Raw genomic sequence first — 14,672 nt, forward strand, 5'->3', positions numbered from 1 at the left:
CATTTTTTATTATTTTGTTTGTTTTATTTCGATAATCTTTGACATTGAGGTTAACGTATCATTATCACCTTATATACCAGAGTTGGCGCAGGTTTGCTTAGGCAAGGAAACGTTTAGGCGAACAGAAATGAAATCAAAATCCAGTATTTCAGCATCTACAAGTAACGGGTCTATCTTTTGCTCATTTAGAATAATAACGATCCTTTATCAAATGCGATGCGCCAAATGACGAACATCTTATACTCCTGCAAAGTAACAACACAGTTTTAAAGGTAATGATCATTAATTCAGTCCAAGAGTTAAAGATAAACAAGTAAAATATGCGCCCAAGTTTCTTCTGCGAAATCGAGTTTTCTGTGCAGCCGCTACAGCATACAGTGTAATCGAGGCCACCGAAAATAGATCTATCTATCGGTAGTCTCGGTGTAATGCTGTAAGAGCCGCGGGCAGTGAAACTTTAACCACTGTCCGGTGGTGGCCTATCCTATATAGTTGCCAGACGCACGATTATCACTAACTTCAACCTTAAATAAAATAAAAACTAATGAGGCTAGAGGGTTGCAATTTGGTATGTTTGATGATTGGCGGGTGGATGATCTACATATCAATTTGCAGCCCTCTGGCCTCAGTAATTTTTAAGATCTGAGGACGGACAGAGAAAGTTCGGACGGACCGACAAAGCCACAACAATAGTTTTCATTTACAGAAAACTAAAAGTAAATGTAAGACCACAGTGCAGCAAAATACTCTAGCAATATTTAGATCGCCATAAGTAACAAAACAACGGTTTCCACCAAAAAATCACAGGTTAAAGAGGAACAGAAATAATAATCACTGAAAGCACGTTACGATGAAGAGAAATAACGAAGGAAATTACAGATGAAGGTAAGAATTACGAAAAACATCACCGGGCGCCGTTGTAATTAAAAGTAATTGCAGTACACTGACACAGCGAGAAAATCATTGATGACACTGGACGTGCTGTGGGAGTAATTAGCTGAAATTATAACAAAGAGAAATAATAAGAGGTGTCATTGAGGCACGAAACGAATATCGCCGGGGATAACGACAACTGGTGCGGACGATTTTGTGCTGAAGATGGAGATAAGATAAGAGCTTGCCCTCCAAGAACGCGTCCCAGAAAGAAAAAGGAATATTGATATCGGATGGGAATGAATGTGTTTCTCTCTCTCTCTCTCTCTCTCTCTCTCTCTCTCTCTCTCTCTCTCTCTCTCTCTCTCTCTCTTGTATAAATTTACATACATACATGCATAGAAATACACACGCAAATAAATTATATATAAATTATATATATATATATATATATATATATATATATATATATATATATAAACACATTTGCATATATACATACAAACACATACATATATACATATATATACATGCATACATCTGTAAAACAGTAAATAAGTACTAAGCAAATGCATAAGGTTAAAAAAAAAACTATGATGTTGTTGTTGTAAGAGAGTGGTGGCACCATAGAGAGAGAGAGAGAGAGAGAGCTTTTGGTAACAGGATGTTAAATTATCAACCGATGTAGCATATTGATACGAATCATGTATTTTTTCCGTTTCCTGACGTCGACCCATTTGAAATTCTGACAAGTATACGTTGAAGCTTTTTGTGAACTTATATATATATATATATATATATATATATATATATATATATATATATATATATATATATAATATATATATATATATATATATATATATATATATATATATATATATATATATATATATATATATATATATTTTATATTTATTTATTATTTATATATATATATATATATATATATATATATATATATATATATATATATTTAAATACATATACATGCAATATGATATTTAACAAAAATCGTAATACATCGAAGTATAAAACTCGCACAATTCGACAACATAGATGAAAAAAAAAAAGCAGATATACCAACACTTACAATACAAACGAAGAATAGACTTGAGATAAAAAAAAATGAATAACACTTGCAATCCAAATGAAGAACAGAGATAATAAAAAATGAATAACTCAATAAAAATGACACGACATAAACAAAAATACAGTACAAATGAATCATAATCAAAAGAAAACTGATAAGAAATTTCTGTCCTTCAGCGAAAAATGTCATCCACCAGGCACTTGAGAGAGAGAGAGAGAGAGAGAGAGAGAGAGAGAGAGAGAGAGAGAGGATCAAATTCCTTATTTCGTAAACAGTGTTCTTTTCAGAGCTGATAAGAGGAAACGTTCGAGTGTTTACCTAATGTTTTACAAAGATAGGCGAGTAGGCTAGTTACATCAGCATACACTCTATAAATACAAAAGGAATCTCTCGTTTCTGTCCTGTATGTTGCTATAGGTATAATATATCCAGTACACTTTTTCCATTCAATTATATTAGCTCTAAACTTAAATTAACGGTTCGAAGTGTTTAGTGTAACAGTACACTTTTTTCCATTCATTTATATTAATTTAAACTTAAATTAAGGTTCTGTAAAAGTGTAAAACTGTTGTTTTAGCTTTAGTTTTCTGTAAAGGAAAACTGTTCCGCACTTTGTCTGTCCGCACTTTTTCTGTCCGCCCTCAGATCTTAAAACCTACTGAGGCTAGAAGGCTACAAATTAGTATGTTGATCATCCACCCTCCAATCATCAAACATACCAAATTGCAGCCCTCTAGCCTCAGTAATTTTCTATTTTAAGGCTAAAGTTAACCATAACCGTGATTCTGGCAACGATATAGGATAAGGTAACCACCGGGTCGTGGTTAAAGTTTCATGAGCCACGGCTCATACAGCATTATACCGAGACCACCAAAAGATAGATCTATTTTCGGTGGCCTTCATTATTAGCTGTAGCAGCTGTGCAGAAAACTCGATTGCGCCGAAGAAACTTCGGCGCATTTTTTACTTGTTATGAAACAAGATTCCTTTTCAAATGCACGTTATTGTCGCTTCTTGTTAATACTAGCCATTGAGTTTTACAATACACAGTAAAGTTAAAGTAAAAATTACTTTTTTTTAAATCAAATAATCACCCTAGGGAACACTCAAGAGAAATATTAATTATTAACTGAAAGAAAAAATTTAATCGTAACGATATTCAAGTTTTAGTGAATGTATGAACAAAAAATATGCTAAATAATATGTTTACATAAAAATACACGAGACAAATAGGGCTCGAATTTTTTTTTTTTTAAGTATTTTTCACTTGAAAGATATAGTTTTCTTGTTATACAAGAAAGGGAGGACATGATTTGGTAATGAAAAATAACATTGAAACATTTCACAAGTACAGTTTCTGGAAGAAAACAAAGGACCCATTCCAGATAGTTTCGTTCGTAAGCAGCTTGACATAATAGTCAACTGATGGAATTTATATTATTATTATTATTATTATTATTATTATTATTATTATTATTATTATTATTATTATTATTATTATTATTATTCAGAAGATGAACCCTATTCATATGAAACCAGCCCACCAAAACTGACTTGAAATCAAGCTTCCAAAGAATATTAAGGTGTTCATTAGGAAGAAGAAGAAGTAAAGGGAAATATAGAAAGAAGAGACCCCACTTACCAAAAAAGAAAAAATAAATTAATAGATAAAAATGTATTAAATTGCAAAGAGAATATTATTAAGGTTTTGAATTATGTAACAATGATCTCTCCTTATTCAGCAACATCAAAGCGAGAGGTAGAAGGATCAGGACTATGCAGAAATCAACACAAACGTAATAATACAGAAAAAATGTTAATAGTTACAGTCTCCTGAGGATGTCGTGCAATTGAACTTCAAAAGTTCAGGCGAAGATGCAATGCGTTACTACCCTAATGCTATTCTCCTTGCATTTTACTACATTTTTATCTATTTATTAATTCATTTTTCCATTTTTAATAAGTGGGATCTCTTCTTTCTGTATTTCCCCTTACCTCCTCTTACTTCTTCCTAATGAACACCACATTCTTTGGAAGCTTGAATTTCAAGTCAATGGCCCCTTTGGTGGGCTTGTTCCATATAAACTGGGTTCATCTGCTGAATAATAATAATAATAGTAATAATACGCCTCATTAATCAACAAAGACCTGTTGTAATTAAGAAGTACAGGCATGCATCTTAAATCTTTGCTACAGCACTGGCCCCAGGTACTCGGAAGTTAAGTCATTGGCGATCTGGTCAGTACTGGGAAGAGGTACTGGTTGGTACGCCTGGGTTAGAATATTTTACAAGTCACGCCGTCGGGTAAAAAAAGTCCCTGAGCACCAGTAGTCCAAGGGGTCTACGTGTTCAAAGAGCCATAAATATATCAATATAATTGCTCAGAGACAATGATAAACCTTCTGGAGTCATCACTCCATTAATCTTAACATCAGGATATTAGTTCGTTCTCCTGGTTTTGCCTCAGTGCAGTTTGTGCTTATTGTAATGAAGTGGTGGCCTCCTTTTCCCAAGCAATGGTAATTACAATTTAAACTACCGTTGTGATGTATCTTGTTTGTCCGTCTTCTCTCCGCTCTAATTCAACAGAGAACTCCAATTATTGCAGTCTTTAGAGCTTTCATACCAAGACCTAGCACGAGACTCGCTGTACAGAGCATCAGTATCGTCATTCTGTTGAGGGGCCACGTTGTCACATTTCCCACCAAGTGAGGCTTTCTGTTCAATTGACTTTTTAACTGTCGAACGGTGTACCTGGTAGTATTGTTGATGACCCTGCTCGTAGTTTTAACCCGTGTAGTCCGTTTTAGCCTTTTATGGAAGTGGAATATAAGATTTTGGCCAAAGGCAAAGCGCTGGAACCCATGAGGTCATTCAGCGCTGGAAGGAAAATTGACAGCAAAGGAGGTTTTAAAAAGTGTAACAGGAGGAAAACCTCGCAGTTGCACTATGAAACAACTGCTGGGAGAGGGTTGAGGAAAGTAAGATGGAATAAAGAGAATGTGAACGGAGGTACAGTGAAAGGAATGAAATGAGTTGCAGCTAGAGGCCGAAGGGACGGTGCAAAGAACCTAGAGTAGCGCCTACAGTGCACCGTATGAGGTGCACTGATGGTGCCACCGCCCCTACGAGGTTTATACCGTTTTATGATCCCAGCCCGTGGTGCGAAGCATACGCAAACTCTCTCTCTCTCTCTCTCTCTCTCTCTCTCTCTCTCTCTCTCTCTCTCTCTCTCTCACACATAAAGACAATGAAGTCAGCTCAGCTTAAACTGTTTCTCGCAACGCGCCGCTAATCCGCCTAACTGCTGTTTAATCTACAGGTAGAGAGAGTTGCATTAATGCTGTACTTTAAAGCACCATAATCCATTTGGATTCATTTTTCTGACCAATAATATTCACGTATGCAAGTGTACCTAATTATTTGTTTACTTATAATAGATTTCCTTGGCTCTGCTTTCTCTTTTTTGTAATATATATTTTTAACACACATATATATATATACATATATATAAAAATATACATGTGCATACTGTATATATATAAATATACATATATATCTTCTTCTTTTTCTTCTTCCCAGCTTGTTCCCATTTTTATATGGGGTCGCCGTGATGCCTTCTTTTGAAGGACTTTGATAATATATATATATATATATATATATATATATATATATATATATATATATATATATATATATATATTATTCTGTAGAACCTTTTAGGGCTCTTTTCATACGATGTCTACTCATTTTAAGTATCAGTAACTATACATATACATACATACATACATACATACATACATACATACATACATACATACATACATACATATATATATATATATATATATATATATATATATATATATATATATATATACATGAATATATTTTTTTATTATATTCTGTAGAACCGTTTAGGGCCGTTTCATACGGTGTCTACTCATTCCAAGTATCAACAACAACACATCCTAATGAGGTTAGGATTGAATCACCTTCGATTATCGAGGGTTATCGCAAAATCAAGGCAGCAGCGATATTGAGAGCGAGAGGGCAGATAAGGAGAAAGCTTATCGCTACCCAGACGCCCCTTGTATCGATAACAAGTTCACATGTGTATATACCTCCTTTAAGTGATATTCTTTCAGTTAAATCCACTAATCTCACATCAATCGGATTTCATTTTTTAAAAGGAGGAGAAGACACGAGCGTGTTTCAAATAAGATCGGTTACGTCGGCATTTCTTCGCAGAATGGGAAAATAAACTGATAAAAAACAAATTAAATACTCAGAAGTATTTCGCTGTTGACGAAAACGCCAGAAATCCTATCCGAGGAAAAAAATGGAGATCTATTAGAACATTTATCGACAGGGGAATAATAATGTGGTTATCAGCATCACCGGAGCTTTTGAAAATATCTCCTGTGGAAGAAGAGCCTTTTATCAAGGGAGTCGTGTGTCTTCGATAAATCTAATTCATCTCCGATTAAGCGCCGGAAAATTTGCCGACATCCACACACCGCCCTGAAGAGGGTTTCAGAGGTTTCCTGACTTGTGAGATTTTGACTGGAAAGGTTTTCTGACTTGAGAGGTTTTCTGGCTTGAGAGGTTTTCCGACTTGTGAGGTTTTCTGGCTTGAGAGGTTTTCTGACTGAAGAGGTTTTCTGACTGGAGAGGTTTTCTGGCTTGAGAGGTTTTCTGACTTGAGAGGTTTTCTGACTGGAGAGGTTTTCAAACTTGAGAGGTTTTCTGCCCGGGTTCTGTTCACAGTAATAATAATATTCAGCATGCATGAAGAACAAAATATTTTATTTTCATTAACTTAAGACATAAACATATACTTTAATAATGGGAATAACTTTTTTTAAAGGGGACACAATCATGAGAGAGAGAGAGAGAGAGAGAGAGAGAGAGAGAGAGAGAGAGAGAGAGAGAGAGATATTGGCAATTAATGCAATCATCTATATGTACGCATAAACAACATAAAATATCTTCAAACTTGAAATTAATTAAAAAGTGTAAAAACAACTAGTAAATGTTTACGAGAGAGAGAGAGAGAGAGAGAGAGAGAGAGAGAGAGAGAGAGAGAGAGCGTTAAGACACAAGGATTTAAATGAGAGAGAAAGGTCCGTCATGACCGCGGAATTGGTACCGCTTTATATTACAGAAGGACCCGTGAAGAGTATCCTTCGAAACGTGCCTTCAGCGTTCCCGTGGGAAAGGGGTGACTGATTTTACTTCAGTCCCCCTCCTCGACTGAAGTTATTTCAGCGACTGACGAACATGAAACGGATCGTTTTTGGCCAGCCGATGATTGTGAAGGTTGTCAATTAAAGGTCTGCCACTCTGGACTTCAGTCCCCCTTGATAAGGAAAACAGCCTACCTACTTGAGAAGTCGGTGGGAGGGAACGCGACGGTGAGATAAAGCGAAAGCTTTGCGCAGTTTACCCCCAGCGTGGGTCTACCACAAGGGTTGCTGCAACGGTGGAAGCGAGGAAGACACGTTAACGAAGTTTCCATGGAGACAAGAAATGGTCAATTATGATTCGGATATCTACCAGTAACTCTGGAACATTTAAAAATGGCTTATCAGACCCGATAATCTTTCAAAAAATCGAGCCGTTGGTTTTATCACTCGCGAATTTGGCCCGACTTCTGTCTTCTAAAGAAAGACAGGGTCTTTTGAATGGTTTCATTTTGGGGGTTGGGGTACTATGAGGATTACCCAGTCAAGGTTCTCCTAAAAGCTACGTAATTTAATATATCTAAAACCCTTAAAACAATTTCTGGGGCTATTCATGCAGTGTCTGATTCCATTCCTTGCTTACTGGTTTCTCGTAAGACTTGAAGATCATTATCCATTCCTCAAATTCCTCCAAAATAATAAAAGACGAAACGCCTTCTATTAACGATCAAGACCATCTAATCAGTGATGGCATTTCTTGAATAGGTATTCGGCTGTTATGTTCGTAATTATAAAGGCATGCAAGACGACGGAAACTGTTCCAACTGGAATACAGGTTCTTGATTTAATCAAATATCAGTGTTTCTGGAATAGTATCCCAGATCACGAACTGAAAAAAAAAAAATAAATATATATATATATATATATATATATATATATATATATATATATATATATATATATATATATATATATATATATATATATATATATATATATATATATATATATATATATATATATATATATATATATATATGAACTGTCTCTTCACCTTTGGAATCAATGCTGACTGACACCCATACCTAAACAGAAAGCTTATCAATAGTTTGAAGAAGCCATCAATCCCTATTCACACACACACACACACACACACACACACACACACACACTTGTCCATCTCAAATTTCCAGCGTATTCCAACGTTTCATCCGTCCATTTAGCCAGACCTTTTCTCAATTTATCTCTCCTCCTACCAACACTTACGGAAGATACTTTCTGTTCACCAACCTATCGTCCGCTCTACTCCTCACACGGCCGAAAGCCCCTCAGACTTCTCAGATTTATCTTTTCAACATGAATTGAATTAAATATAAAGTTTAGGGCAAAGGTAAACGCTGGGACCTATGAGCTTATTCAGCGCTGAAAGGGAAATTTAGAGTAGAAAAGTTTGAAAAGTGTAACAGAAGGAAAACTTCGCAGTTGCACTATGAACCAGTTGTTTAGGAGAGAGTGGAAAGTAAGATGGAAGAAAGAAAATGTGAACGGGGCTACAGTACAAGGAACGAAAGGGATTGCAGCTAGGGGCCGAAGGGACGCTGCAGAGAACCATAAGTAATGCCTACAGTGCACCGCATGAGATGTACTGACGGCACTACCCCGCAACGGAGACATCTCTTCTAAACCACTAAGCATAAACGCTATCTTCTTCGCTTCACTTATTCTGCGAATCATCAGCTCTCTTCTCTCATCCGACCAAATATTAAAAAAAAAATCTCTTTCAACATTACTGATAACTTTATATTAAATGCCAATTTACAACAAAGCTGTCTTACTGTTTTTAGTTTTCTGTAAAAGAAAACCATTGTGCCGGCTTTGTCTGTCCGTCCGCACTTTTTTCTGTCCGCCCCCAGATCTTAAAAGCTACTAAGGCTAGAGGGCTGCAAATTAGTATGTTGATCGTCCACCCTCCAATCATCAAAGTTATCAAATTGCAGCCCTCTAGCCTCAGTAGTTTTTATTTTATTTAAGGTTGAAGTTAGCTATAATCGTGCGTCTGGCAACGATATAGGACAGACCACCACCGGACAGTGGTTAAAGTTTCATGGGCCGCATTATGGCGACACCACCGAAAGATAGATCTATTTTCGGTGGCCTTGATCACACGCTGTACAGAAAACTCGATTGCGCCGTAGGCACTTCGGCTCATTTTTTAATTGTTACTGTCTAAAACTGATTAAGAATCGAGAACCTGTGACAAGCAGACTGCACGCAGCCTTCAACTTACGGTAGAAAAAGAATCCTTTAAAAGCCGTGTGTTTTCATGTTTTATCATTTACATTAAAAGATTACAGAGCAACTCATAACAATACAAATGATTAAGTGACGAAAAGAATAGAATAGGACAGAATACAGAATTTTGGCCAAAGGCCAAGTGCTGGGACCTATCAGGTCATTCAACGCAGCGAACGGAAAAAAACAGTAAGAAGGTTTGACAGGTGTAACAGGAGGAAAACCTCGCAGCTGCACTATGAAACAATTGTTAGCGAGGGTTAAGGAAAGTCAGATGGAAGAAAGAGCATACGAACGGAGGTACAGTAAAAGAAATGAAAGAGGTTGCAGTTTGGGGCCGAAGGGACGCTGCAAAGGCCCTCAAGTAATGCCTACAGCGCACCGCGTGAGGTGCACTGGCGGCACTAACCCTACCTACGAGATTAACTGAAGAGAAAGACGAGAAAGAGATAAAAAAAAAATAAGAAATCAAGAGTGAAGAGGAGAAACAGTAGACGGAAGAAAAAGAGGAGGAGGAAGGAGGAGGAGGAGGAGGAGGAGGAGGAGGAGGAGGAGGAGGAGGAGGAGCTGACGATCCGCCACGTAATAATACAAACCTGGCAAAGCGTTATCTGGTGTTTATCTGAAATTATCAAGTGACTGGCGATAAGAGCGGGCATCACCGATGGCCCCATAGTGATTACAAAGATGACCACTAATTCACTAACTACTTCGTCCTCTTCTCCTGCCGAATCGCGTAATTTCTTCTGAAGGAGGAGGCCACGCGCCGGGAGACACCTTCACCCCGTCGACCTCAGCGCAGAACTCAAAGGCTAAATCCACTTTGTCTTTTCCCCATATTCCGGATCCTTAGTTTGCCGGGGCCCTCAGCGCGTGGGATTTCGAAGGTGAGTTACGGAATGGATTATCTGTAGCGATATCTTAATCGAGGTTCATGGGAGGAGGTGTTGTTGTTCCCCTGGGAAATGTTGTTCTGATTCTTTTTATTAAGTTCTTCTCGGCGTCAGAGGAGGAGCATGTCTCTGGTGTGAATGATTTTGGTCTTCGAAATAATCATTCGTTTGAGAAGTTAAATGTGAATACAGGAGTTTTTGGTCTATATATATATATATATATATATATAAATAACCTATTTATTATTGCGTTTGAGAACTGGTGGCAGAGTTAAATGACAATGTCCGGGTGAGTTGATAGTCTTCTAACGTTAGTGCGTCACTGTAGGAAGTCCTAGGAAGTTTTAAAATCAAAGTATATATTTATATATTCAAAACCGCCGTAACCTAAACAAAAATCTGTAAAATATTATTCATGAACTTCGCCGTCGAAGCCAAAAACATGATGGGTGCATGCCCGTGTGTTTTTGTGATAAGCAAGTGTTTTACTTCCCTGAATTGTTCTGTCAATTCACTTGCATTTTATTATTGATATTAATGTACAGCTCAGTGTCTATGACAGTTGCCCAACGATTTAAAGAGCCTCGTTTGCAAATAGATATGATGGACATTGATCACTAACTACTTATAATTTCACATAAAAAGATCACATGCCCCACATTATAAATTGTCCTCTTGTAACATGGAAATAGAGGCAGTCACAACATGGAAATTTCACCCTAGTTAGGTTTTGCCCAGTCATCTAAATCGCTGATTTTCGAACATGAAAATACTTCGCACTTAATTCTTGCATTGCTTCCATTAGGCAAATATGTTTGTTTTCAACACTATGAATCTTTTCCTGTGCTCTCTCTCTCTCTCTCTCTCTCTCTCTCTCTCTCTCTCTCTCTCTCTCTCTCTAACAAGAGTTATGTGAAGACCGTTTTCATCATGCAGAATTTAATAACAAACATCAATATTTACAGTCATACAATTTTGGCGTTGTTCACCATTTTGATTGTGACGATCTCCCTCTTGAAACAGGTCTGCCTAGGCCAAAGGCCAAGCACTGGGACCTATGAGGTCATTCAGTGCTGGAAGGGAAATGAGAGTAAAAGGTTTGAAAGGTGTAACAGGAGGAAAACCTTGCAGTTGCACTATGAAACAACTGTTAGGAGAGGGTGGATAGCAAGATGGATGAAAGATAATATGAATGGAGGTTACAGTAAAAGGAATGAAAGGGGTTGCAGCTAGGGGCCGAAGGGACGCCGCAAAGAGCCTTTAGTAGTGCCTACAGTGCATCACGTGAGTGTACACTGACGGCACTACCCCCCTACGGGGATCTGGTTCTTGTATATTTTCTCAAAAAAATGAAGGTTAAAAACTGAAAAACTAAGTCTGACATAAACAACAAATATTCAGGCTTCAGCAGGGTACTTCTAAGGACTGGGCCAAGCTGAATCACGTTTCAACTCGTGAAGGTTATGATATAATTAAATAATTAGCGAGTTACGTGTCATTACACTAAAGACGTCAGCACGCGATAAAGCAGAGTCTCGTCTTAAAATGATGAACGTGTAGGCCCTGAATTAGGAAACACAGCTGTTTCCTAATTCATGGACACCCTTAAGAGATCACGTTTTCCCTTGAAATTGCTGTTTGGCTATTTTTACTTCACTATTGATACTGGGATCTCTTATCAGCTCTCATGTTCAGCAGTCACGAAGATCTTCAGTGCTATCAGCACTATCGCAAACGGCAAGCAGTCTGCTTGTACCAAATCAAACCGTTGAACCGTTTACACTGACTAAAAGCAGCTACCAAGGTGACGTCGCGGCAGCCAGTCGTAATTTCGCTTTTGGCCCATTATAAAACTACTAAGTCAGACAGAAAAATAAACGTTACGGAGGAGCACAATTGCAAGATTTCTTAGACTAAAGTCGTTTTAGCTAAGAAAAAGGCATATTCGCGGAACCTCGCCGCGAGAAAATGTAATAATTAACGTAAAATGCCATGGAACATGACTACGCAAGATGCGAATGAACGTGACAGCGGCGAGCAGAACGTCATGATACGTGGAAACTTTCCAAGAGAATACATAGACACTATATTGGAGGATGTGATGGAACTTGTCTAGGATACGCAGGACAGGACAGCAGATATTCAGCTGAAAGCTACATGACCTTCAGCTAGGCTGTACAGGACGAGAGGACCTAAAAATACACCAGCGCCTCGATTAAATAGTTGATTTTGGGGGTCTGACTTTTTTTAATATTTTCTCCGATATCTTATCGCCAACGGCAATTGCACGTAGTTCGTAGCCTAAACTAAACTGCAGTTTACATTAATAATCAATTTAAACGATTCATTTAAAAATGTATCATTTCTAAAATGGAAGCATAGGTAAAAAAAAAATTTATAATAATCAAGCTGATCAGTCTAGAGGCCCTTAAGTCGAGACGTTACTGTAATTCTAAACATAAAACTACTAACAAGGCCCCAAAATATTCTTGGCTAAAGGCCAACGAATGTCCAGACCACAGCACAGAATAGTTTTATATAAAAAAAACATAATATATAGACAGCAAGTCTATTTTTTCCCGTAAGCCATAGTCTCAATTCCACGGTGAATTTGGATGATATGGATACATTAATATAAAAAAATTTTTTTACTGTAATAGGAGCTTCACGGCCTATCCTAAGCAACGCGTGGAATCCGGTGACAGCAGACTGACGCAGCAATGTTGATTGCAGACTGACACAGCAATGTTGCTTGCATATTAAAATGTCGAAGAGACCCTATATCTTTACCAATGCCAAGGGTCATTGAAACATTTCTTTTCAGATTTAATGACCCGCGATGACACGCTGCTAAAGGCAAATCATACGTGAATTAGCGTCCCAGGCAGTATTATGAATTACGGGAAACTCTCTCTCTCTTCTTCTAACGAACAATCAGACATAAACTATGAATGACGGGAAAACAACACCAATCATGGATTATAATTCTAGAAACGAAATTTCTCATATTTACATTTCTTTCAACGAAGTCGACTGACAGTATTCATATTATTTATATACATCCTTATTGAATTCCAAACTCAGGCATGAATTTACATTTATTATCAACGATAGACGACGTTTTTATTTTTTATCAGTTTATTAATTTACATTGTTTTTTTATGAGATTTCACTTTCCATTTCTCTCCTCTCACTTTTTCCTAATGAACACCTTAATATTCTTTGGAAGCTTCGATTTCAAGTCAGTGGCCCCTTTGGTGGGCTTGTTCCATATGAAAAGGTTTCATCTTCTGCATAATAATAATAATAATAATAATAATAATAATAATAATAATAATAATAATAATAATAATAATAATAATAATAATTTACTGACACCCACGTGTAGTAGTCGTATAAGCGTTTGGCGTTCGCGCATTTTAATTTCAGCTGAATCTACAACAGCACGGTCTTTTATTTTAATAATAGAATAACCCTTAAACCAGTGTGACGGCCTTAGCAAGATAACTTAATTAGCATACAAGCTAGAAGAAATAAAAAAGAACAGTCCAATACATCTCTTATATATTTATGGTACTGCATAAGGTTACTAATCGTATGATGAGATTATTCAAATTCATTGGCACCCAATCGTATTTATCACGCTCATGCCACAATGATTGACTGATGTTTCTAGAACGTGTCGTCGCAATTTTTGTGATCTTAGCTATTGGCCACATATCATTGGGGACGAGAAATGGAAGAGATCTTGAAAAAAAATCCCCATGAAAAAAAAAGCCTTAGCACTGTATTAAAGAGACCATGTCCAGTTTCCAATTCCCCTACAAGAGGAAGGAATTGCACTCGAAAACTGCCAGAAGGAATTACAGTCGAAAGTTGCCAGAAGGAATTGCACTCGAAAACTGCCAGAAGGAACTGCACTCGAAAACTGCCAGAAGGAATTGCACTTGAAAACTGCCAGTAGTTACTGCAGTTGAAAACTGCCAGAAGGTACTGCAGTCGAAAACTGCCAGAAGGAACTGCACTCGAAAAAACTGCCAGAAGGAAACAGTCGAAAACTAAAGGAACTGCAGTCGAAAACTGCCAGAAGGAATTGCAGTCGAAAACTGCCAGAAGGAATGGCAGTCGAAAACTGCCAGCAGGAATTGCACTCGAAAACTGCCAGAAGGAATGGTAGTCGAAAACTGCCAGCAGGAATTGCACTCGAAAACTGCCAGAAGGAATGGCAGTCGAAAACTGCCAGAAGGAATTGCAGTCGAAAACTGCCAGAAGGAATGGCAGTCGAAAACTGCCAGAAGGAACTGCAGTCGAAAAACCAGAAGGAATTAGTCGAA

General features: G+C 37.4%; 1 protein-coding gene across 1 annotated transcript in view; it reads left to right on the forward strand.

The window, feature by feature from the left end:
- LOC136852842 (transcription factor GATA-6-like) overlaps positions 1–14,672 on the forward strand; it is a 108,331-nt gene that overhangs the window by 61,284 nt on the left and 32,375 nt on the right. Inside the window, exon 3 of the mRNA XM_067127747.1 lies at positions 10,277–10,332. Coding sequence (XP_066983848.1) covers positions 10,277–10,332 — 56 coding nt within the window. The remainder of the gene's footprint in view (positions 1–10,276; positions 10,333–14,672) is intronic.

The sequence above is a fragment of the Macrobrachium rosenbergii genome, chromosome 26 (assembly GCF_040412425.1).
Source record: "Macrobrachium rosenbergii isolate ZJJX-2024 chromosome 26, ASM4041242v1, whole genome shotgun sequence".
Lineage (NCBI taxonomy): Eukaryota > Metazoa > Arthropoda > Malacostraca > Decapoda > Palaemonidae > Macrobrachium > Macrobrachium rosenbergii.